At 39.9% G+C, this 26,251-nt stretch overlaps 1 protein-coding gene across 36 annotated transcripts in view; it reads left to right on the top strand.

Moving 5' to 3' along the window:
* The window catches only part of kcnma1a (potassium large conductance calcium-activated channel, subfamily M, alpha member 1a), an 847,042-nt gene that overhangs the window by 802,789 nt on the left and 18,002 nt on the right, over window positions 1–26,251 (top strand). For 26 of the 36 annotated variants that reach the window (XM_043678944.1, XM_043678947.1, XM_043678946.1 and 23 more), the window contains 3 exons: window positions 5,638–5,756; window positions 15,289–15,513; window positions 16,724–16,752. In XM_043678944.1, coding sequence (XP_043534879.1) covers window positions 5,638–5,756; window positions 15,289–15,513; window positions 16,724–16,752 — 373 coding nt within the window. Of the gene's footprint in view, window positions 1–5,637; window positions 5,757–15,288; window positions 16,753–26,251 lie in introns of those variants that run through there. The other 10 variants (XM_043678980.1, XM_043678979.1, XM_043678968.1 and 7 more) reach the window with 2 other exon arrangements.

Below are 26,251 nucleotides of genomic sequence, written 5' to 3'. Positions count from 1 at the left end.
CACAGCACAGCGAGAATTAGAATTTGGAGTTAATAACTTTTATTAAAATCGTAGAAATACCACCCTTGATGGCTCAATTGTTACTGTCTGTTGTAGGGTTAATTTGTCCCAAGTTTGATCCTGAACACATACTGAGTTAGGTGAAACCAGCTATATTGTAAAAGGCAGTACAATCAGTCCAGGAGCCTCTGGATTAAGAGTGGACTAATCAGTCATTCAAGATTCCTACAACTTGAGTGTAGAGCTGTATAAGATTGTGAGGGACATGCACAAAACCATTAGAAAGTAGGTATTCCTTAGTTGAAGGGCCAATGACACACTTTTAAAGTGAAATGGGGAAGGTTTAGAGACAAGTTGAGGAAGATATTTTTCACCCAGAAGGTGATGGGGATGCACTGCCTAGGAGTCTAGTTGAGGTGGGAAACCTCACAATCTTTAAAAAGTACATAGATGAGCACTTTAAATGTCATAATATTCAAGGCCATGAGCCAATTGCTAGAAAGTGAGACTAGTGTAGATTTGGCATTGTTTTGGTGGGACAGACTCGATGGGCCAAAGGGCTTCTTCTGTACTGTATGATTCTATGATCTGATTCCCATTTCTCAGCCCATGCTGGACATTGATGAGGACAGGAAACAGTTGGCTCCAATGTCTGGTGAATAAACTCCATGACTGAGCTCCTATTTAATGAATACACGTATGGGTAGCTGACAGTCAAAAGGGCTTAAAGAGAAGAGGGAATATTGGTAAAATATGAACTTTAATGCTTTTTCTGTGAAGAATATGAAAAGGCTATTGTATTATTATCCAATATATTGAAAAAAAATACATTGTTAATTGAAAATTTTCAGTGCATGTCAGCCAGTTTGTATCTGATGCATTGTATTTTCAAAACCACAAAGCTACACCAACAATTCAAATCGTTTACCATTGCACCCCACTTGAAGAATATAGTCCACTGAATGATGAACTTTCTTCATATCCCAGGAGCGTAAAATTATAATTCTATTCAACAATTAATACAATTTTTCTGGTGAAGTACATAATCCAAATCGTCACAAACTGAAATTGAGGTGATGTGTAAGTTATTGTCCTTGACATCGCGGAAGTATTTGATCAAGTGTGTCATCAAAACAACAGTGCACTCTAGCAAATCTAAAGTCACTGGAAATTGAGACAAACTCTCCCCAGGTTGGAATCATCCCTAGCACAAACAAAAATGGTTGTGGATGTTTGAGGTCAGTCACGTCAGCCTCAATCCCAGAGTTCCTCAAGGATGTGTCTTCAGCCTGATCATCTTCAACTGCTTTTCATCAATCACCTTCCCATCAATCACCTTCCCATCAATCACCTTCCCTCCATCATAAGGTCAGAAGTGGGGATACTTACTGATGCTTGAACAATGTTCAGCTCCATTTACGATTCCTCAGATACTGAAGCAGTCCGTGTCCAAAAGCAGCAAGACCTGGTCAATATGGACTCAGACCCTAGACCTGATTCCTGGAATCAAATTCCTGGAATTCTGTTGCTAACAACGGACTGAGGTAGTCAAGAAAGTGGCTCAATACCATCTGCTGTTTGACAATTAGTCTAATAGAATCGCTAGTATGGAAGCAGTCTGTTTCGCCCATTGAGTCCACGACAATCCTCTGAAGAACAGCCCTCCCATGCACCTACCCCATCCCCATTCGCATAACCCTACATTTCCCATGGCTAATCCACCTACCCTGTAAGTCCCTAACACCTTGAGCGATCTAGCATGGCCAACACACCTAGCCTGCATATCTTTGGACTGTGGGAGAAAGCCGGAGTACCCGGAAGAAGCACTACGTAGACACGGGGAGAACATGCAAGGTCCACACAGATGGTCACACCCGGGTCCCTGGCGATCTGAGGCAGCAGTGCTAACCACTGATACACCATGCCACCTATACAGTCACTAAAATACTAAGCCATTTCTGTCTCATAGCCTTTCAGTTCAGTACAATCTCCTACATTATCTGAAGTTCTAGTGAAGTCATACCTTTAGAGCATCGTGTAACATTTTGATTTCCGTATCTCAAGGGAGGATATTCGTCAAAGAGAGCACACAAAAATTCACTAGATTGATTCATGGTTGAGAGGTTTGGCCTTTAAGGAGATAGTAAAGTAAATTGATCTGAATTTGCAGGAGGAAAATGTGAAACGAATATCTTAAAATATATAAAATTCCTAGTGCACATGACAGGGTAGAAACTGGCAAGTCTAGCATCAGGAATCACAATTTCAGGTTAAGAAATCAGTATTTGGGATTAAAATGGGGAGAAATTTCTTCCCTGAGGGTTATGAATCTTCGAAATTTTTTAACCCAAAGGGTTTTGGATGCTCATTGAGATCAATATGATTTTGGCCACTAAAGGAACCAAGGGATATGGAATAGTTTAGTAAAGTTGTGTTGATGTAAAAAAATTAACCCATGATCTTTTTGAATGGTAGTTGACTCAAGGTGTTGTATGCTGTATCTTTGCTGAAAATGGATCACTTGGGATTTTTGGCAGTGTTAAACTCTACTGCAATGCACAGGTAGTCAAGTGGTTGAGAATCTGACTCCCCAAAATGCAGTTCCTGCGATTCTATGAGACTAATTGCCAGACAGCAGATGGTAGTGAGCCACTTTCTTGACTACCTCAGTTCGTTGTTAGGAACAGAATTCCAGGAATTTGATTCCAGGAATCAGGTCTAGAGTCTGAGTCCATATTGACCAGGTCTTGCTGCTTTTGGACACGGACTGCTTCAGTATCTGAGGAATCGTAAATGGAGCTGAACATTGTTCAAGCATCAGCAAGCATCCCCACTTCTGACCTTATGATGGAGCTGCATTTGAAGCCCAATAGTTAAGCTGCTGAATGGAACAGTGACATTGAACACATCATTCAATGCCAGAGAAAGATGTGTCGATTCTCCAGAAATGATCAGTCTTCTCTTGCACAGGAGTGCTTCCCTTGACCAGTAATTGAGATGGCATCTGTCCATCTTTTTCTGTAAGGAGCAGCCCCACATAAGAATGGAATAGAGTCAAAAACAATGTCTCTATTGAGCATTATATGAATTATAAATCATTTATGCAATATTAATCAATTTGTTCCAGGATTATGGGGGCAGATTGGAGGGTGAAATATGTAATTTATAAATGTCAAGGGTCACAATGTGCAGAAGCTACATTAGAAGTTGATTTTCTTGTGTCCTTTCTGTGAAAATGGTAAACCTGGAAGAATTAAAAATAAGACTACTTTGAACAAAAATGAATATTTTGGAGTTTACAAGACTTGCTAAACACAGGGGTTCAGTGTGTCATCAATTATTTGATACTTTCTCTCGTCTGTAAAGGATACCATTAGAATGCAAATGTGCTTTAAAATATTCCTTGTGAATTGATCCTTTTAAATGCCAATCCACCACAGCGGATTACTGTTTTTAATTTCACTACCATCAAATCATCATTCAATCCCATAGAAAAAGAATTTCACAAAGGTTTCAGTCAAGGGAGCATTCTGAATTGACATTAATGGATATACAGTCATTAACCCAGAGTACTTTAGCAATCATGTCATTCTGACTGTGAGTTAATTCAGCTCCTTCAGTGTCATGGGTAGTAACTCCTTTTCTCATGTCGCTTGCTGCTGATGTTCATCAATGCCTGCTACTGGAACCAAAATATTTTAGAGAATAAATAGAAGAAAAAAGAAGATTGACTTTTTCAGGTTTACTCTTGACAGACTCAGATGGCAATATATTCTTTAATTCTCTGAATTGATTTGTTCCGAACAATGGATTTGTATAATATATGTAAGAAATCTTGAAGGGAGTACTCCAGCAAGGATTACCTCAGGAATTATCTTGAAATGCTTCAGCTGATGAGATAGTATGAAGATTTATTAATACTTTTAGAGAGGTTCAATAGATTCTATGCAATTTGTTGGAATCCGGTGCCTACTTGGAGCAGTGAAATCTCAAAAGTACATTGTCATTTTTACCTTGCTCGCTGGCACTGGTGTATCAGTGCTCACGAGCACCTGGATTTCAGCTCAAATGGTAACAAAGAGCCAGTTAAAAAGACCGCTCATCACCAACATTAAAAATTGTTAACGATAAATGCCTAGTGTTTCTGCTGGTTTGCACTTGTATTACCAGTGCATTTTTCTCAAAATCTATGTGAAGAATAAAAAAAAATTTAAGACAACTATGTCCAATGCCAGTTGGGTTTCTGTTAGCTTTTGTGAACTAGGAGTTTGATTTACCACAAAAGCAGCCACTCCTGGAATTAATGGCCCTGACAAATTTCCGCTAACTGCAGCACCTCAAGCATGGTCTGAAATTTGAATTTTTCTTAGACATGGAACTGCAATAGGCATCTGTTAAGAGTTTCTTTTTCTTTATTTACTGAGAAACTGACTGAACCAATCTAAGTATAGCTTTAAACACTATATAGAGCCATTCAGGGGTGGCAGAGTGGCTCAGTGGTTAGCACTGCTGCTTCACATTACCAGGTTCGATTCCAGCCTCAGATGACTGTCTGTGTGGAGTTTGTATATTCTCCCCGTGTCTGCGTGGGTTTCCTCTGGGTGCTCCGGTTTCCTCCCACAGTACAAAGATGTGCATTTCAGGTGAATTGGCCATGCTAAATTGCCCATAGTGTTTGGTGCATTAGTCAGAGGGAAGTGGGTCTGGGTGGGTTACTATTCGGAGGGTCGGTGTGGACTGGTTGGGCAGAAGGGCCTGTTTCCACACTGTAGGGAATCTAATCTAAAATCTGGTCACTAACAGGAACTAGACACACTGACTATTTTTATGATGACTATACTTACTGCACTGGACTAATAAAACAGCATCAGGATACAATTTTTAAATATTATTGGAATATAGGTTTTATTTTAAACGCTTCAAGAAATGCTACCTGTTTTTGAAGATTTTTAGTTTGAACCTATGCAAATGAGCTTGATCAGAAATTGAGCAAAAACAAATTTATTTGCTAAATCAGGAGAAATTTGAGCAGTTTGCCTTCATGCTATGACAAAACTCTTGGCCAAAGTCATCCACATTTTCTGAAAATCACTGCATATGCTGCAAAATGAAAATAATTTGAAGCTCTTGGATGCTTTGAAGTAACACTTGACTTGCACAGCGTCACAGTTTGTGATGTGCAATGTAAATGTATTTACAATCTGTGTTGCTTGAAGTGAGTTATTTGCTTGAAGCTAGGAATGGTGACTCTTAGAAGTGGTGTGTATTTTGTGGTTAGCAGAGTAATAAAGGAAACATCTCTCTTGGTGATGCTGCTCAATAGTGCATGTGATTAGTCTTTCCACATCTGGTACGATTGTAACATTACACAACTGACACAAACATACCCACACTTGCGTTATTTGTCGATGATGGAATTTTGTTGAAACTGCCTTGTCACTTAAACTTTTTATTTTAGTTCTTAACATGCACTTTATAAAGTAAACATCTTTGTGTCTCATTTACGGCAATTCATTTCTTCAAATTACATCTTGAATTGAAGATATGGTTGGGTGGTGGCAGTGGAATTGCTGAAGAATAGCTTCTGAAAGCTAAAACTGCTGATATAATCTCTTCTGCTTTCTTTTTTGCCCCCAGGATGGTGGCTGTTATGGAGATCTGTTCTGCAAGGCCTTAAAAACATACAACATGCTTTGCTTTGGAATTTACCGATTGAGAGATGCACATCTACGCGCGCATAATCAGTGTACAAAGCGGTAGGTCCCACAAACATCTCACACCCTCTTGATGATGTTTGTGTCCCTTTGACTTAACTTATTTTGCTCCTGATTTGTGTCATTAATATTATACTCCTGCAAATGTGCAAGCCATCTGTAAGACCTTTGCTGTCAGAGTGTGTTGAAAGAATTAGTTCAGTTGGATTTGAGTTGAGCAACACCACATTTTAAGGAGAAATGGCATAAATTGCAATGCTGGCAGTATGTCATTCACTGTAGACAGGGAGTACTTGAGATGAGAGTTTTATCTATGGTATTTATTTGTTGCTGTCTTGTAGGAGAACTGGATTAAATCAAATTGACTTGTTTACAACAAAATGCTGTGACAGATGCCATGAACACAGACAATGGCATCCAAGGATACCACAACACAATTCAATGTTATACATTTAATTTAATAGTTTTAAAAATGCAAAGAAATCGGTCCTGATCATTCTAGGCCAAAACAATGGTAACTATCCCAAAACTTCTTTTACATGCTGTATTTCTTCACATTTCTAAAGCTCAGAATGTTTGTTTCTTTTTCACCTGAGTTTAGTTTATCGTGAGAACAAAGCCTAGGTATGTAAAGCATTAGCACAACAGGTAGCAAGGCAAACTATACTGGACTTCTTATGTTCTTTCTGGCCTTCCAAAAGCATTTTTTCACTTGAAACAGTGTAGGGCCTGGAACTACCTGTTTGGAGAAATGCCTTTGTGCACTGCTACCTTTTGTCTACTGTGACTTGTAGATTTGTGGCATTTGAGATCTACTTTGGTAAAACATTTTATTCATCACATGAAATATGGTGTCAGGAGTGTACAGCTGCAATGAAGTAAATTTTCATTGCCTTAATTGCAGAAAACAGTTAAAATTAATTCTCCAGGATATGAGCTACTGGGTGAGGCAGTATGACCTTCAGTACTCCAGTACTGGCTCCAGTCTGTCAAATTGCAGCAAGAAATCAGAACAAATGAAGAGTAGCAGTTCTGTCTTTAGTGCTGTGCAAAGAGTGCCATCCTCGACTTCATTGTAGAAAATTTCTCATTCCTGGTTAAGAGCTCCTGCCTGAAATGTTGATTTTCCTGCTCCTCGGATGCTGCCTGACCTGCTGTGCTTTTCCAGCACCACTCTAATCTTGACTCTGATCTCCAGCATCTGCAGTCCTCACTTTCGCCTTCATTGTAGAAAAGCCAGTCATGTAATATTATGGAGGCCTTGAAGACCCCCTTTTGAACACTCTATTAATGTGACATATGAATGGTTATGATCAACTCCAGAAAATATTGATCTGTATGGAACTGAGTTGAGGTGTGTGGCTGAACCTTGAATTTGAGGAAGAAATTTCATCAGAGATAGGATTGCCCTAGGAATAAGAAATCCCTGTGTGTCTACTCATCTGCTGAGGAAAAAGAAATTTGCTGTCAAGAAAACTGTTGACAGGTACAGAAGCTCTGAAGTGGTTAATCGTCAGCTGAAGAGCATTGATGGGAGAACAGACAAAGCTTTGCACTGTGAAGCAGCTCAGGCTTTCCAAGTGCAAGACAATGGAGCAAAGGACGAGCTATTTACAGAAGGACCACCAGAAAGATCAAGTAATGGATAGAAAAAAAGCATGTCCAGCCTGGAAAAAACAGTTTTCCAGCAGCAAGAAGTGAAATCACTTTGCACGCAAGTGTTTCTCAGGAAAGAAGGAACGCCTATTAAGTTAGTTGCTGGCGAGATGTCGGATGATGGTTCTGACAATTCACACTGCACACTATAACAGACAGGTAGGTGCCACAAGTCTCTAAATTTAAAAAAAAAAATGGTTTGTGACTGCTGCTATGATGACTACAGGAAAGTATTCAGTTAATGCAAAGTGTCAGACAAACAGCAGTGTTACGGGCAATATTATGCATTTCACAGGCATGTAAAGTTGCTCAAGGCAATGAAATTGTGAAGGTAAAGTTGAGGCTATCTGATGAACAATATTTACCCCAAGAGGACAAACTGAGCTGAATGTCTAATGCAGTTGGAAAAAAGAAGAACTGCACTTCCAGATAATGGAACCTCGGCAAAATCCACTCCTGTAGCTAAAACAAGTCAAGAGCTTGGATCGCTAACACGACATAAATCAAAGGAAATTTCCAGTATTCCTCATGGTGCCAAGGCATCAACAAATTATAAGCATGTTCTCTCAGGTCTTGAGAGTCTTCCAGTGTAGAAGCAGGCCACTTGGCCCATTGAGTCCATATCAATCCTCTGAAGTCCATCCCACCTCGACACACCATGATCCCTGTAAACCTGCATTTCCCATGGCCAATCCACCTAACCTACACATCTTTGGACTGTGGGAGGAAACTGGAACACCCAGACAAAACCCACACTGAAATGGGGAGAGTGTGCAAATTGCACACACACAGTTGCCTGAGGGTGGAATTGAACCGAGTCAGCAGTGCTAACCACTGAGCCACCATGTCACCCGCTTCATCTTGACATAAATGAGAGTAAGAGTCCACATCTGGACCATCTAAGGAGAATTCCAGCTGTTTTCAAGTCTAGTCTGAAAGACAGGAATGAGGATCTTAAAGATATGGGAGTAATCATAAAAACAGACTGCATCAGCAACTGTGTAGCATATTTGTTATGAGGAGAGGTTCAGTAGTTTGGGCCTGTACTGATTAGAGTTCAGAAGAGTGGGTAGAAAGTTTATTGAAACATAGAAGGTTCTTAAAGAGATTGACTGTGTTAATACTGGGAAGTTGTTTCTCCATGTGGGAGAGGCTGTGACCAGAGACCGTAATCTAGGAGTTAGGGTTTGCATATACTAGTGGTTACAACAGCCATTTGGCATTTCCGCGACTCCAGAAGAAAATTACTACAGACAACATGAGATAGTCAATGATTTTCCAGGAGTGGGATGATCTGCAGACCTGTGAATATTGAAATACAATGGAAGAAGCCATCACAGATCGTGGTCAGAATCTGATGAGACTGCTAGGGAGAGCTTGTCTTATGTAGCTGAAACTGAACAAGAAAGAACTGGAACTGAGGTCGATTGATGTCAAGTACTTAGGTCAGTGACTGAAGCTAACAGCGATTTATCCTGATCCCTATAAGGTATATGCTAGAGCAACAATACAGTAACAACAGATGTGAAGACAGTTTGATGATTTGTGAACTATCTGGCCAAATTCTTAATCAATTTGCCATCAGTTTGTAAATCCCTACGCACGCTCACTGCAAAGGATGGTGAGTGGTACAGGAGCACCGAACAAGAAGCAGTTTTCATTTACATCAAATAATTAGTGATGACAACGATCACTAAAGTCAACAGTGAAGTCACTACAGTGTGATGCCAGCTAAATAAGACTTGGAGCAACCCTCATGCAGCAGCAGTTGTACATGGAACTAGAACATTAATGCACGATAACGAACGCTGCACACAGATTGGGAAAGAGTGTTTGGTTGTTGTCTTTGCTCGTGAGCATTTTAGTTAGTTTCTGCTTGGAAGAGAAAAAATGTTGTTAGTATCTTGTCACAAGTTACTGCAAAGGACCTTTCTCAAACTGTCCCCGGCTGTTTCAATGCATCTGTAAAGAATGCTATACCCCTGACCAAAGGCAAAACACTGCAGATGCTGAAGGATTGGTGCTGGGTCCTCTACTTTTCGTCATTTATATCAATGATCAGGATGTGATCATAAGAGGTATAATTAGTAAGTTTGCAGACGACACCAAAATTGGAGGTGTAGTGGACAGTGAAGAAAGTTACCTCAGATTACAACAGGATCTTGATTAGATGGGCTAATGAGCTGAGAAGTGGCAGATGGAGTTTAACTTATATAAATGCGAGGTGATGCATTTTGGGAAAGCAAATCTTAGCAGGACTTATACACTTAATGGTGAGGTCCTTAGCAGTGTTACAGAACAAAGAGACCTTGGAGTACAGGTTCATAGCTCCTTGAAAGTACAGTCGCAGGTAAATAGGATAGTGAAGAAGGCATTTGGTATGCTTTTCTTTATTGGTCAGAACATTGAGTACACGAGTTGGGAGGTCATGTTGCGGCTGTACTGAATATTGTTTAGGTCCATTGGAATATTGGAATATTGCGTGCAATTCTAGTCTCCTTCCTATCGGAAAGATGTTGTGAAACTTGAAAGGGTTCAGAAAAGATTTACAAGGATATTGCCAGAGTTGGAGGATTTGAGCTATAGGGAGAGACTGAATAGGCTGGAGTTGTTTTCCCTGGAGCATCAGAGGCTGAAGGGTGACCTTATAGAGGTTTGTAAAATCATGAGGGGAGTGAATAGAATAAATAGACAAAGTCTTTTCCCTGGGGTGGGGGAATCCAGAACTAGAGGGCAAAGGTTTAGGGTGAGAGGTAAAAGATATAAAAGAAACCTAAGGGGCAGCTTTTTCACGCAGAGGGCGGTATGTGTATGGAATGAGCTGCCAGAGGATGTGGTGGAGGCTAATATGATTGCAACATTTAAAATGCATCTGGACGGGAACATAAATAGTAAGAGTTTGGAGGGATATGGGCCGGGTGCTGGCAGTTGGGACTAGATTAGGTAGGGATATCTGGTTGGCATGGACGAGTTTGACCGAAGGGTTTGTTTCCATGCTGTACATCTCTATGACTCTATAATCTAAATTACAAACCGAAACTGCTGGAAAACCTCAGCAAGTCTGGCAGCATTTGGGTAGGGAGAAAGGCACTGAATGTTTTGCCAATGACTCTCACCCAATGCTAGCTCGATCCCACCATTCTGCATAGCTGGGAGAACTCGCCACTGACTGGGATATCCTGGAATAGATCATCAGGCCTGCCACTTGCACCATTTTGGAACCCTGGCTATGCACCTAATCAAGTGTTGACAGTCCAGAGTTGCCCTTCACTGTCAAAGTAGTGGAGCAGCAGTCAGAATACCCCCTCCCCAGTATAAAAGCTCCAATAAGCTTCCACCTTCTGAATCTGATAAACATCTGGCTCAAATCAAGCAAACAATGCAATAAGATGTAACTCTCCGAGTACTGCAAGGCGTAGCGATGATGGAATGGCCTGAAACCATTGAGTACACAGCTGTCACTAGAAGAGTGTGTTGGGCTTGTAGAGATGAAGTGATTGCCCAAGATGGCATCTCATTCAAAGAGATTAGTGTCATTGTCCCTAAAGTGATAATGACACTATCCCTGAAGTGATGAGCAAAGAAATGTTGAAGCACATCCATTCGAATTATCAAATAGTTATGTCTAATCTGAAGAAGGTAAGTGAAGTACTTTACAGGCTCAATATGGGCAGTGAGACAAAGGACCACACCAACCAATGCTGTGCTTGTGGTAAATATCAAAATAAGCAATCTAAAGAGTTGTGCATGACTTGTGAGATATCCCAGGCAGACAAAAAAAAGACAGACTAGACAGAACAATTAGTTTTCAGTTCATGCATGACGGTTTTCTTTGTAAACAATATGTGTGGGTAACCTTCAACTTTTTTTCACTAGGCACTTCTTCCTTTTGTGTTGTTTGGCCTCTATAGTAATGTGACCTGTGAGAATATCTTGACTAAAACAAAGCTTTGGACAGAAGCCATTTTACCCATTGCCTTTCACATAGGCATCTCCTCAATAAAACCATGTTTAAGTTCACAGCTCTAAAGTTGTAATTTTGGAATGACTTGTAATAAAGACAATACAGTAAATACAAAAACTGGCTTGTGATCATTTAAATCTGGTTTCTCAGAAGCAAAATGCATTGTACATTATGCGTCATCTGAAACGAGCAGTGTGTTGAACTCTGGAGCAGCGTGTTGAACTCTGGAGCAGCGAAGCAGGAAGGCTTTGCACACAGAGGTTGACACAAGCTGGAACTGTAGGGACAGTAACCTTTTGTGGTACCTTCCTTGTTGAGCTCTGACTGTCTTCATCAGGCCCAATAATCAGCACCCGATTGGTGGCGCTCCTGTCAGACTACCTGTATCTTCTGTTGACACGAGATCACAAATTATACTCTACGCTCTAATAGCAAACATGGTCAGTTTAATCAAGCCAATTTAAACGATAATGACTAAGAATACCAGAATTGTACAGGCTTGTTCAGATTCAACAGCAAGGTTAGTTTGTGGAAGCAGTCACTGGAGTCGTAAAACCTGGAGAGTTTCATGCTGTGACGGCAGTGCAAATTAAAGCAATAGGCTTTAGTTTTTTTTCCATTTGTTATTAAATAAAAGAACTAACTGTAATGGATGTAATTACTCGATATGTGTCTGATGTTTACTCAAAGCTGGGATGAATCTGGGTGGGTGTGAAATTTTCGACATCAAACCTAAGCGTAAGGGTTTCCTGCAGGTCCAGCTAATTTTAGTGGCAAGAAACTGCTTCCATCTTTCTCGACTAGTTTCCCAGCACATTAGCTGGATTGACAGACTGTGAATTTGGGCAGCATGGTGGCTCAGTAGTTAGCACTGCTGCCTCACAGCGCCAGGGACCCAAGTTCGATTCCAGCCTCGGGAGACTGTGTAGAGTTTGCACATTCTCCCTGTGCCTGCATGGATTTCCTCTGTATCCTCCGGTTTCCTCCCACAGTCCAAAAATGTCCAGGTTAGGTAAATTGGCCATGCTGAATTGCCCATAGTGTTCAGGGATGTGTAAGTTAGGTGCATTAATTAGGGGTAAATGTAGAGTAATAGGGTAGGGGAATGGGTCTAGGTGGGTTACTCTTCAGAAAGTCGGTGGTTACTTGTTGAGTCAAATGGCTTGTTTCCACACTGTAGGGATTCTATGACTGCATTCCAGACTGGAATTCAACAAGGTGCATCTGTAGAATAATTCTGACATTGTAAGGGGTTTCAAAGATCATGAGATACAGGGATCAACGTTATGGAGTTCCAATTACTTGTTAGCTTGTTGGACATAGTGGATTTACTCCTGGTCTTTCTGGCCTATAAACGGTACAATACAGAAGGTTATAGCATGGATTGGTTCTTTCCTGTGTCATTGTACTTGCCAGCAATTCTAGGCTACAATGCATTAAAAAAATTTTTAAAAGGGGCAAGATTTTAATAAGTACTCTGCCTCCTCAAAGCTGGTTTGTTCACCCTCCAACTTGCCAACATGGAAACCACAAGTTGGATTTGAGGAAGGATTGAGAAGTTAATGCCTTTTTATCTTCCCATCTACCCCAATTCTCTTAGTGGTTAATAGTCAATCCAGGAGATTAACAGGTTAGAGCACAGTTATTAGGAATCTAAAAGTACTGTAGACATCTAAAACCAAAAGATAGGTTGTGGTCAACACTGTTTCAATTATTGGAGACATTCCCAACAAAGCTCACTCACTTTCTAATATCAGGTAAAGTTTGAACTGAATTAGACATCATTGTCCTGGTGTTTGAAGTGTTGCTTTCTGTATTAATACAAAGTTAAAAATCACACAACACTAGGTTATAGTCCAACAGGTTTAATTGGAAGCACTAGCTTTCGGAGCGATGCTCCTTCATCAGGTGATTGTCACCTGATGTCAGGTGACAATCACCTGATGAAGGAGCGTCGCTCCGAAAGCTAGTGTGCTTCCAATTAAACCTGTTGGACTATAACCTGGTGTTGTGTGATTTTTAACTTTGTACACCCCAGTCCAACACCGGCATCTCCGAATCATGTATTAATACAAGTATTGTCAGTTTCAATGAGGTCTAACTAATGTCATGACTCAGCATTTAGGGCAGGTTTTTTTTTCAGATTTGATTATCCTTTTCAGGCATTCGGCACAAATTACCTTTTAAGGTAATCTAACAAAACAAAGTTCCAACCTGTGTCTTGTTATGTATTGGATGCACTCTGAAGAGCCTTGCAGTTCCTTCTTTTACTAATTTTCCCACATGTTCGGTGTTCCTCAAAGTGTTCATTATTATCCTCTTCAACTGCAAGAATATAACCATGATGCGATAGTGCTTAAATGTTTTTTTCTGAGTTAAATTGAATATTTTTATGAAATATAACTTCAGCTTCTTGGTGTTATGAACCCTCTAAACCAAAATTACCAAATTTACCTAAAGACCCTCACATGAAGAATTTACCAACAAGATTCCACTTTTTGTAGCTTTTACTTTAGCATAAATTAACAGGCAAGTTATACTTACTGTAGTTGTGAACAATAAATTGCATATGACATAGTGGACACCACAAAGATTATTCACTACATTACAACCTTTATCACTCTCTGTACAGTTGTGGTACCAGAGGATGAATATTTTTATCACTTACTGCATAGTTGTGACAGCATAAGCATTTTCTCAGTCATTCCCATTATGTCTCTGGAACATACAATTTCCATTTTTCTGATTCAATATATTTGGTCTTTGAGTCACAACTATTCCATCCCAAGTGACCCAGTAACCACCCAAAAAAACACACTCTTCCAGATCTCGATTCAAGACTTGATGTTACCTAATCCCCAGTGACTCCTTTATCTAGTTCCTTTTAAGTAGTCTGTGCAGCTCTGAAAGCCCAAAGCATATGCATACTATTTACCAACTCGCAATCTCTGTTCTAACTCTGTCTTCAGCTTTTTGCAGGGTTATGGTGATAGGGGATTGGGTCTGGGTGGGTTGCCCTTCGGATGGTTATTGCAGACCCGCTGGGGGAGGGTGATCTCCTTCCACGCTGTATAGATTCAATGATTCTATGATTTTTGTCCTTTTTAAACCACATTTGCACAGACAGTTCCTTAAAAATGTGCCTTTTTTAGTGTTTACCCTGCTGCAACTCTTTGTTAACTTGGCGCACATGGCTTCGAAATCTTCACTTCCTTTCTGCTGATATTGCTTTCAGACTAAAGGTTGCCAGATTACGCGGGCGAATGTTTCTTATTATTCAAGAAAATTAAAATTGGTTGCTCCACAATAGTGCAGGTTTTTAAAAGACCTGTTCAAGCATCTGAAAATGATTTACACATTCTATAGAAATTTTTACAAATATCATAGGTGTTTTAAAGAAATTACATCTTTTCCTTGCTCCCGGATCCAAGATCCTCACAACAGATAAGTGATCATTTCCAAGTACAGTCATGGAGAAATGGATGTGTACATTCTCACTTTCCTAGGTGAAGCATCTTATGGAAGCATGGAGCAATTCTGACCTAATTTGACCAACACATCTCAGCTCAAAAAATCCTGTCCAACCATACATTCCATTAGGAGGTGCGTTAGGTAATTTTGGATTACAGCTGCCTTACAAGTTTCATAACATGGTGAAGCTAGTTACATTGCATAAAGAAAATCAATGGAGAATAATATCAGTTGTGATATAAAACTACTGTCCTACCCAATCCTGCGCACATTAGCAAATTGCAGTTGAGGTGACATCATACACAGTTAATGCAATTACATTTCTGAGCCTTGCATTTTGATGAAAGTTTTATCTCCATTTTGCAGCTTTAGACAAAAGTAAAATTTTAAAATGGGTTTGCAATACTCTTGGTCCTTATGTGCATAATAACGTACCAAGTGCGTAGGACAATTTTCATAGTTCGTTATATTTCTTCTTTTCAGATACGTGATTGCTAATCCACATTACGAATTTGAACTAGTCTCAACGGATGTGATCTTCTGTCTGATGCAATTTGACCATAATGCTGGCCAATCTCGCGGCAGCTTATCACACTCGTCTCATTCCTCACACTCTTCCAGTAAGAAAAGCTCGTCTGTGCACTCCATCCCAACCACCACCAACCGTCCAAACCGCAACAAGACTCGGGATCCCCGGGAAAAGCAGAAGTATGTGCTTGACCCTGCTGTCTGATGAAAAACTGTTTGTGAATTTTCACCTCTGTCCATTCCCCAGTGCAGAGCTTCCCTTTGTCACGGACTGTATCACATATGTCTGCACATGTTCGTATGTATGCATGTGTTTGTCAACAGATTTCATCGTTCATCTCCTGCAGCACAACAGCAACAAACCAGATGGATCTAAAAACCAATCATTACCAACACCAGTTAACTCTGAGCAGCAACTACTGACATACTTATATTTAAATCATATAGTTATTTAATGTTTGTTACTTTACACAGAGCATAATAATAGTAATTATTTAATGCACAGCATTAGAATACAGAAAAGGGTAAGACTCTTATAATTATCTTAAACTGAAAATTACTTACATCCAAACAGGCAACTCCTAAGAAAAATTACTATTGTCCTCTTAATAGTAGTAAGGACAGAGAATTTTAAATTCATGTCATTTTTACATTGTCACCGATTCAATAGCATATTCATATTAACAAAACACAGCTGAAAGAGCGTTGGTGGGGGACAGAGGGGATGAATAGAATTTATTCAAACATGTGAAGCATTCTCTATTTCCTTGATTTGACTATTAAATTGTCAACTTTTTCTTTGTTCACCCCCAAGAATCGATGTCACTTTCTAAAAAAAATTTAACTTTATATTTCCTAAGGTAAATAGTCAGACATGTTTTTATGGGATGGTTGAATGATGTGAATTTTGGCAGGAAGAACTAAAAAAATAGTCTGTCAAGCACTTTTATATAGTAGCCATTACATACTCCAGTTTGTATTCACAAAGACAGTTAAACATGCTTCTATGTGTGACTGTCATAGACACGATTGGCATTTGCTGATTTGCTGACTTTTTTCATAGAAGCAGGACATTTGCTTTCTGTGTGGGAATGCATTTTTATTTAGGAAGCCAATATTTGTAAGATGACTTTTTATTTCCCCCGTTTGGTATACTTTCCTAAAATAATGTTTACACTATGCCACTATTTCATAGCATGGGCTTGCTAGTGGGTGTGTGTTATGGTTAAAAAAAAAACTACTAACCAAAGTAGACTTGCACTGACACTCTTGTTTACAGGAAATTTTAATATTCTATCAGACAGTGTCAGTGAAAGTGCTGAGTCCAAAATGTGATAGTTTAAGAAAATTGTAAACTTACCTAGAATATTTACTTACTTTTTCTCTAAAGTGCTACAAGGATGACTAGAATGAGCCAAGGTATGACTATCAATGGTTTTGCATGATATGGCAATTGCCGTGGGTTCTTTCCATATTTGTTCTTGTGAAACTTTGTTAATTAAAATTTAGTAAAAAGACTTTTTTTTTAAACAAATCAAATAATTTGTGTTTGTTTATGCTTTCTGGCCGAAATGAGCTGTCTGCTGCTTCTGTCGCTGTCCCTTTGTCCATGACAGGTGTGACCTTGTGTGTCCATCATTCTCCTGCTTCTTTGCATGTGGCGTCTTGCTGCTCATGTGATTGCCCTGTGACCAATTGGAGTCTGTCACTTTATCCAGATTCTATCATTCAACTCATTGTTCTGTCTGAGACCGACAGGATCATTTGATTTTGTGTTGATGTCAGCTGAGCAATTAATCATCCTGTTCACACAGTGATTTTGTGAACCTTCATTCTCATTTTTTCTTGAAAATTCAGTTTGCTGAAATTGATGTTTTAGTGAATCAGTCATTCTGTATCGTGTATCTGTCCCTCAACACGTTTCTACATAATTTGTCAAGAAGGAGTGTCAGTGTGGGGTACATAACAATAAGCAGCATTGTATGGATAAAAGCATTATAGTGCAGCTCAGGGCTGAGCATCAGCTCTGCAATATCAGACACAAGTCACCATGATGCTTTACTCCCTACACTATTGCTCTGATGTCACTTGTCCTTTATAAACCACTCCTGTGTTTTATGTATGTGTGTGCATATCTTTTGCTTTCCTTGTTTGAGTCCCAGGTACAGTGACATTCCATGTTACTGCATACTTTGCTAATGAGTTAAACTAGAAATCTACACCAGAAGTTAATATACTTTAGCCAACCCAACTGAATCCCTTCCCACCAACTATTATGGTTATGAGTGTTTGAAAGTTTAACTTAACTACATGCAATTGGACAAAATTGGTTTTTATGTTGAAGGAGGATGCACTGTGTGAAATCTTACTCTTAAGTACCTCAGCTATGGAATAGTAGTGATCTTTAACATGTGTAGCACAATAGTGTCAAACATTTTTAAAATGGAGAAATACTACTTCACTAAACCTGTCACTGATCTGAACTGAACCCAACAACCAAATAAAGTGTGATCAGTTAGTGACTGGAGACATTTCAGAAGTTGGTAAGTGTGACTGGGCTCCAGCCAGTCTGAATCACTCGTTCCCTGTTGACTTCAACACCCAGAGCTTGGGTGAACTGATTCACTGTTACTTTGGTCTAGATTTTAAAACAAAAATACATTTTTCATTACTTTTTGGGTAAAGATTGGTGGCCTACTGAGTGGAAACTGCCACCCTAGACTTCCCCTCTTTATGTTAAAGCTTCCTAATATGGAATTCAAATACAAATGTTAAAAAAATTGTTGCCTTTAAATCACAAAAATTACCTATACTGACATGGCTTGCCTCCATTCTTTCTCTGCTCATCTTGTACTAAGACTCTTACCTCTTGCTTTGTCACCTCCAGATAAACTTACTGCAGTGTTCCCAAGGTGGACTCCCGTAATCTCCGGCTGATTTGAAACTATGCAGTATTTGAACATAGAACAGTACAGCACAGGAACAGGCCCTTCAGCCCACGGAGTCTGTTGTTCTGTCCTTCAACAAGTCCAGCTCACAGGTCACTCCTTACTTTATTGAACCACATTGACCCTAGGATTCCCACATCCCTTTACATAAAATGTTCATCTTGTGTTTAAATCCCTTCATGGCCTCAGTCTTCCCTCAGGTCTAATAATTCACCTCAGAACACTAAGTTCCTCACACCCTATCTGCACAATATGGCCTCCCATTGTTTTGAACCATTTAGATGCCACTGTCTGGATTTACCTCCCCAAAACATTCTGCCCCTCCAAGACCCGCCTCGTTTAAATTCACCTCCTTCAACAAGGTTTGGCCAACTCTCCAAATATCTATTAAAGTTTTGCACCATTTTAACCTGATTTAAGTTGTCATGAAATACATTGCGATATTTCAACATATGAGGGCACTATATAAATGCAATAGTTATTAAGTGCTAAAAATAAACTATTCCTTTGTCTACACAGTGTAAATCAATAGAATACTACAAGATTGAGTTCACACTGAAATATTTGTAAGAAGTGTTGAGCCAGATTCTGGTTAAAAATTAATTGTTTACAGCTAAGATAATGAATAGAACTTGCAATTTTTACATTCCAGCACAGTAGGGTACTCTGGATATTGTTAACAGCGGAGTTACTGATGAAGATCAGACACAACTGGTATCTTGATACTGTTTGTCTGCGCAGATAAAACCCAGACCCACTATGAAACTGAGTATCAAGATTGGGCATAGAAAGTAGGTACTGTGCTGGTCCTCAAGAACAAACAATTAGCAAACATATGGAGGCAAAGTTCAAATACAGCTCCAGAGGGAAATTTAGAAATTTGTTTTATTGCTAAATATCAGCAGTTAATCAGTTGATAACATTCTCTTGCTTTAAGTCAGACTTTTGAGAGTTCAAACCCAACTAGTCATTGGAGATAAAGTGTTTCAGATGAAATGTTAACTCAAAGCAAGTCTGCTCAGTCATGTGGATATGAAAGATTTCACACCACTATTGTTATGAACATCAACTGAGCAATTTCTGGGGTCTTGGCCAATATTTAGCCCCCAGTTATGATCTCAAAACATATTATTTGATAATTATCGCACTGTTGTCTATCAGAGCCTGTTCTGTACAAATTAGCTGCTGCATTCCTTGTGTTACAACAATTCAAAAGTATTTTATTGGTTATAAAACAACTTTGGTTGTGAAGGTTGTTACATAAATGCAAGTGTGAAATCTTTCCTGAAAATCTGTTTAGAATACATTTGAGCATTGTACAAATGTTGATGTAGCTTACGCAGTTTGCTAAGCTTTCTCTATATGCCAATTTCCTGTGGGTGGTGGGGTGGGTAGGTCACATTATCATTGTTATATATCGCTGCTTCCCACTTTTGCTCTCCTGAAGGCTCTGACTCCTTACTGGATTATGGCTTCCAGGACATTAATCACCTCTGGGTGGCCAATTGGCAATAATTAATAATCAAGTCTTGAAAATCAATAAGTTATTCTACCAGGGAATTACAACCAAGCCTGATCCTATCCTCACATGTACTTAAGTTACAAGAGTCAGGGATGCAGGCTTTCCTTTCTCTATTCAAAGCTGTGGAGGAGCATTGTAGCAGTCTCACTGCTACACAGCTATACCCAGGATAGTGCCAGATACATTGATTCAGCAGAGCACCACTGTTAATATCAATACCATTGTTATGTGAATGGCACAGTCAGCTCCATGCTAACATCAAAGGTAAAATTTGATATGTTCCAAGGCAGTTACAGTGTAATCCTTGCAGAGCTGAGACCACATTCTCAGTGTGGAGCATGCCAAGCATTGAACTCTTCCCAGACTGAGCAGGATAACATTCTTCTTGTGCCTATAACAAGTGCATTTAACAGTGTTGTTGTTCATAGATAGACATCAGGGACAGCATAATCCTGAGGCTCAATAGAACAATGCACAGCAACATTGGAGTGCTGATTTAATACTGACTTTTGTTCTCTTAGATCATTGTGTCGAAGCAAAACGAGTTTATTTTAGCATTCAGCATCTGGTACAATTCTCATTTTGTCATGGAAATCAGTTTGACTCTTACGTCATTGGCATTTATCTGGTGACCCTTACCCTGGAATCTGAACAATGATTCAATCCAGGGAGGGCTCCTCTCACCAAACTTTGCTCTCGAATCAGCGGCGAAGTGGCTTTAACCATCTCCAACTTGTTTCCAGTTGGTCAGTCTTCAGCCTGGTGCTCCTCCTCAGGAAAAAAAAAACACGATCTGTGGAAGTTTGGAAACTTTTACAACTGTGAGATCAAAGTGTGAGGCTCAGCTCAGATTCCCAGTCGGGGTGACACGGAGCACGTGGCTGCTTTCCCATGTCACTGCACAGGAATTCAGAATTACTTTTGGCTTTTGCTGACCTGGGAGTACTTACTGTCTTCAATAGAATCACAGCAGGGTAATAACTCTCCCTCTGTCCAACATCAGGAAAACAGGAAACAGTTACTCAAAAGTGTGGTGCTTTAATCAAAGCAAAGGAAATAAATGCTGTGGCTTCTTTGTGCTTCTTTCTGGTCAATTTGTTTCCCAGGTTTTCTTTGTTCTTTTGCCACTGAAGCCTCCAGTGGGGTAGTGGATTGTATATTTGACCTCGGTCAATTCATTTGGAGACATCATGGATAACAAACATTGGGATCTGTGTCTTTAAAGAAAGAATGTGGAATGCACGTATATTAAGACAAAACATCCCTGAGCTCGTCACTATTTCTTTGGATATTTTTCAACTTCTTTCGGAAATGTTTGTGAAACTGTTTGCTGCTGCCACTGCTGCTGTGCCCCCCACCCCCCCCCCCCCCCCCCCCCCCCCACCTCCACTTTAGTTACTGAGTAATGAAATGGAAGTGTTTTAGCTCAGTACTGAATCTGCCACAGATGCTGCCACGTTTACATTGCAAGCTGGCCTCGGCTGCACCAGCAGCTAACAAGAAATGCATCCATAACCTCATTCGTGCGCAGACCTTGACAGTTTAATTTTTTTTTGCGATGTGAAAGCCTGACCAGAGACATTCAGAAACAGCAGCTGTTTACCCTACCACTTTCCTGAACAGCTTCCTCAACAGTGATGCCATCTCACCTACAGATGTGTGCCAATCATCCAGAACTTGCATCTGACACTTGATGGTGCATGTGTAATCTGCAGTCTTCAGTGCTTTCCATTCATTCTTGGGCTATAGGTGTGGCTGTTGAAACTAAGTGAGTTGTCAAGCCACCTCAGAAAGCTTTACGCTAGCATGTGCCAGCATGTGGGCAGTGTTGATAGATTCTAGGATGGGATATTCCGTTTGATAAGGAGTAATTAGGTTGAATGACTATCTACCAACCTTTTTCTATTGTCCTCAAATTATCACATACCAAGTTGAATTGTGTTGCATTTCATTGTGGATTCAAATTTCTGGAGCACAGGAGGTCAAAGGTATAAGGGTGGATTTGGATAGCACTGGCTATTGAAGAGGTGAAACTGTCACATGTTCAGTTTCAAAGGGATCACCAGTAAAGTAGACTAAAAGTAGGCCCTTGGGAAGGAGGGGTGATCAAGATGACTCCAATCATGGTCTTTAGATTTGTGTCAGAGCTTGGAGGAATATTACTGTTCCACGTTCAGTTTAATGGAAATGCACCCATTGATGGTGGCCTCCTTTAAGCACCAACTGTTAGGCCACATTAAGATTTTTTTAAAAAAGCAAAGGTGTCGGAAATCTGAAACATCTGGACTTGCTTCCTCTGAACTTGTAGTTTGATAGTGACATATGTCAGGACAGCCCAACTTTGCAAATGACCTAACACCTGTTTCTGGCACAAATCCTGACCACCAGAAACTTCACCAAAACTGTGTGCGATGCACTTATAGAGTAGAATGCATTCAGTGTATGCAAGCCTTGCAGACATCATATCAGATACTTAAGGTATGCACTGTACATAAATATCCAGGCCCCAATCTCACGCCTAAGTACCCAGTATTTTTTAGAACATATAATAAGCATGTCTTTAGCTCTTAGAAGCCATCAACACATCTTAAGTTTTGAAGTAATCAACCAGGGTAGAATATAATGTTTGTCTGTAAAAGCTATTGTGACAAATATGATTGATGACATTTTGCTTTTGACTGGTCTGGAGGGAAGTTCTTATGAGGAAAGGCCGAGAGATTTGGGTCTGTTCTCATTGGAAAGAAGAAGGCTAAGAAGGGATTTAATAGAGACACACAAAATGATCAGAGGATTAGAGAGGGGAGACAGTGAAAGTTTTTTTCCTAGGATGATGATGTACGCTTGTACGAGGGGGCATAGCTACAAATTGATGGATGATAGATTTAAGACAGATGTCAGAGGCAGGTTCTTTACTCAGAGAGTGGTATGGGCATGGAATGCCCTGCCTACCAATGTAGTTAACTCAGTCACATTAAGGAGATTTAAACTATCCTTGGATAAGCACATGGATAATGATAGGATAGTGTAGGGGGATGGGCTTAGATTAGTTCACAGGTTGGCGCAATGTTGAGGGCCGAAGGGCTTGTTCTGCGCTGAATTGTTCTATGTTCTAATTCTAACTGTTCAATTACTTGTCACTGACAGCTCTTAACACCTGATTGGTCAGGAGCACCTGGTCCATTTCTACATCAGAATTTTAATTACTTCTACAATGAGTGATTGTGTGGCTCATCCATTTGCAGGCCGACTTCATAATTGCCTCAGATTGGCCTTGACAATCCATTAGAGAGGACAATGTTTCACCCCACCAAGTTCAACATCAGCTTTTTCATTGTTCAGGAAAGACATAGTTGGAGATATTCCCACAGGAGTATTGATTAATCACCTGGTTTTATTTGATCATTCTTCTCATGAATGGAATGTAACATGGTGATGGGGCCTGTGGCCTCTTGGTTGCATGCAGCACCCATTTATAGACTGTAACATTAACACATCTTTGCAGTCTGTTTAACGGCTTGTGGTCAATTTGTCGTCGTGTAGTAACTGGAGTGCAGGTCCCCAGTGGATATGTTTGCACAGTCAACATTCACAGGGAAATGTGAGGAGTGACATTAATGCTCAACAAGCATGTAAGAGAGCACACAACTCAACAGAGACTGTCACTCAGGTCCGCTCAGCAATGTAAAATTCTTTCCCTGCCTATGCCTGAAAATCATAGTTTTTAAAGAAAATGATTGCAATGATTTTTCTTTCCTTTGCAGGAAATTAAGCCCTTTTTAAAACGGTAAAATTACTGTGAACAACACTTAAAATAGCAGACTCATGCATGTCAACAAAAGCATCTGTTTATGTTAGAACTGAGCTGTCATAGTATCTCTGATATTTATTTGACGTCTCAAAATGCTATTACAGCTAAGGAAGACTTTTGAAATGCAGTCGCTGCTGCAATGTAGCAAAGCAATAGTCGATTGTGTCCTAGACGTTTTCTTGAATAGTAATAGGATGATGCCAATAGGATCATCTGTTTAGCAAGGTTTAATTAGAGATTGGCCAGTTTTCTGGGTGGAGAATGGGAGGGAAACTGTCCTCTCTACCTTGAAATAATGTCTGTAAGCCCACTGAAAGAGAGGGCTTCTGTTAAGTAGATCATGTGAAAGATAGATGGAAAATGCAAGTATGTTACTCACTCCGTGGAGAACGGATATTACAATTAATATGTTTGAATTTTTACTGAAGAAAATTATCCAAGTAGACATCTATTGGATGAGTTCAGTTTTTGAAACCAGTATGTGAGCCCACAGCTCATTATATATGCACTTGAATGCGAATAACTGCTTTCAAAACTTATTTTAATCAACATGTTCAAACCTGTTACAGTATGACACACCTCTGGGGCAGGTGAGGCTTAAACCTGAGCATTTTGGCCCAAAGGAAGGGACCCCTCTGGTAATAGTTTTTGTGTTGACAAAGTGTTGGCAGGTCAATTGGGCTTTATAATCAACAATACAAACCTTTAAAAGCAGCCTGTTTGCACGCATGAGAAATTTTAAAACTTTTAACAGTCTCGTTTAACTGTCTGTTTTCATGATTGAAACCTATAAAGATGTATTCTTAAACAAAAACACATTTTCTTTTTTCGTAACGAACTGAATATGCTGTCAATTCTCCACTGTTTGCAAGTTGGTCTTTCTTCAGCCCATTATCACATTTACAGGGATTGGAAATGGATTTTAATGGGGAAGGGGGATTTGAGATTTGGGAGAAAAAACCTTGGATGGTGAGGGTAAGAGGGGGAAAGAAAGATTTGATAGGATAATTAGAAATGATGGCATAAAGAATGTTAGAAGGGATAGAGTGGGGGTTGACAGTTGGGTAGAAAGTTAAGGGAAAGGGTTAGAGAAGTCTCAGTTGGAATGAGTTAGAGGAGAGATTTTGATGACCTTATCTGGACACATAACTGGGGCAGAAGGACTTGAACTAGGCCTTCCTAGATCAGAAGTAGGAACACTACCAGTACACTGCAAGAACCCCACATCCCTCTGTAAGACCAAATCAAAGAAGAATGCAATTGTCAAACAACTTAATATCTTGTTGAGAGTCTTTATCCAACTTTGTACATGGGAGGCATGGTGGCTCAGGGTTAACAGTGCTGCCTCACAGTACAAGAGACCTGGGTTCAATTCCCACCTCGGGCAACTGTTTGCACATTCTCCCTGTGTCTGCGTGGGTTTCCTCCGGGTGCTCTGGTTTCCTCCCACAATCCAAAGATGTGCAGGTCAGGTGAATTGGCCATGCTAAATAGTCCATAGTGTTAGGTGCATTCGTCAGAGGGAGATCATAGGGTAGGGGAATGAGTCTGGGTAGGTTACTCTTCAGAGGGTCAGTGTGGACTTGTTGGGCCGAAGGGCTTGTTTCCGTACTGTAGGTAATCTAATCTAAAAAAAAATTGTCACTTACTCTGGAGCCCTGCCACTATCTGCAAAGTTATAAATCAGTGAACTTTGCCACAGTTAGTGTAGGAGAAAAGGATTGAGGCATGTTGAGAAAAATCAAAACCAAACCAAAGTGCAATATCAGACAAAAAAAAGCCCTTGTTTTCCAACTAAGTGCTACAACTGTGTTTCCCTGCTGAACAAAGTTGAATCCAAATACCCTTAGCACCTACTTGTCTACATGATGCGAGTAGAATCTATGAGCAATGATTCCTTAAGGTGCTGCAGTTTGCCTCTGCCTCCTCAACTCTTTCTAAATATTCTCCCCACACTTACTCGATGGGAATAGTAGCCTGTTACTGATGGCTTTATTTGATTCTTTTAGAAAAAGTATCCCATTAAACCGATGGCTGCTCATTCTCAATTCTAACTCATAAACTGATCACTGTCTCATATCAGTCTCTTAAAAAATATCTCGCAGCCAAATACATTCTGTAAACGAAGCCAGCCTTATTTGTCACTATTCATCAGCCAACAGGACTGATCTTTGCTGCTATGTGACATGTGGAAAACCTTTGTTTAAAATACGGTGCGTGGTTATGATCTGGAATGCATTGCATCATAGCTTTCAGTGGGATTTAGTTAAGCACCTGAAAGGAAACCATTTGCAGCACGATATGATATGATAGGGAGGGAGAATCAGTTCAATTGCTGTTGCAGAATATGTTTCAGTGATGTAACCATTCCATTGGTTTTGTCCTATCAGTTTTGCTTAGACTAACTCCTCTATTTTCACCAGAGAAGCAAAAATCTATGTGTCGATATTATTTTTCATTGTGCAGGAATATTTTGTACCTCAGTTATCCCAAACTGCAACTTAGTTGAATTATGGTCGTCATTCCATAGTCTCTCAAAGGCTCAACCTCTGCAAAACCAGTGCTACAAGTCCAAGTTGACTTGTTGACAAGATACACCAGTTGACAAGATACACCAACTGTTAACTGCCAACTTTTGTA

This window comes from Chiloscyllium plagiosum, chromosome 38, assembly GCF_004010195.1.
Source record: "Chiloscyllium plagiosum isolate BGI_BamShark_2017 chromosome 38, ASM401019v2, whole genome shotgun sequence".
Taxonomy (NCBI): Eukaryota; Metazoa; Chordata; class Chondrichthyes; order Orectolobiformes; family Hemiscylliidae; genus Chiloscyllium; species Chiloscyllium plagiosum.
Note: the sequence above shows the minus strand (reverse complement) of the source record. Positions and strands in the feature narration are given on the sequence as shown.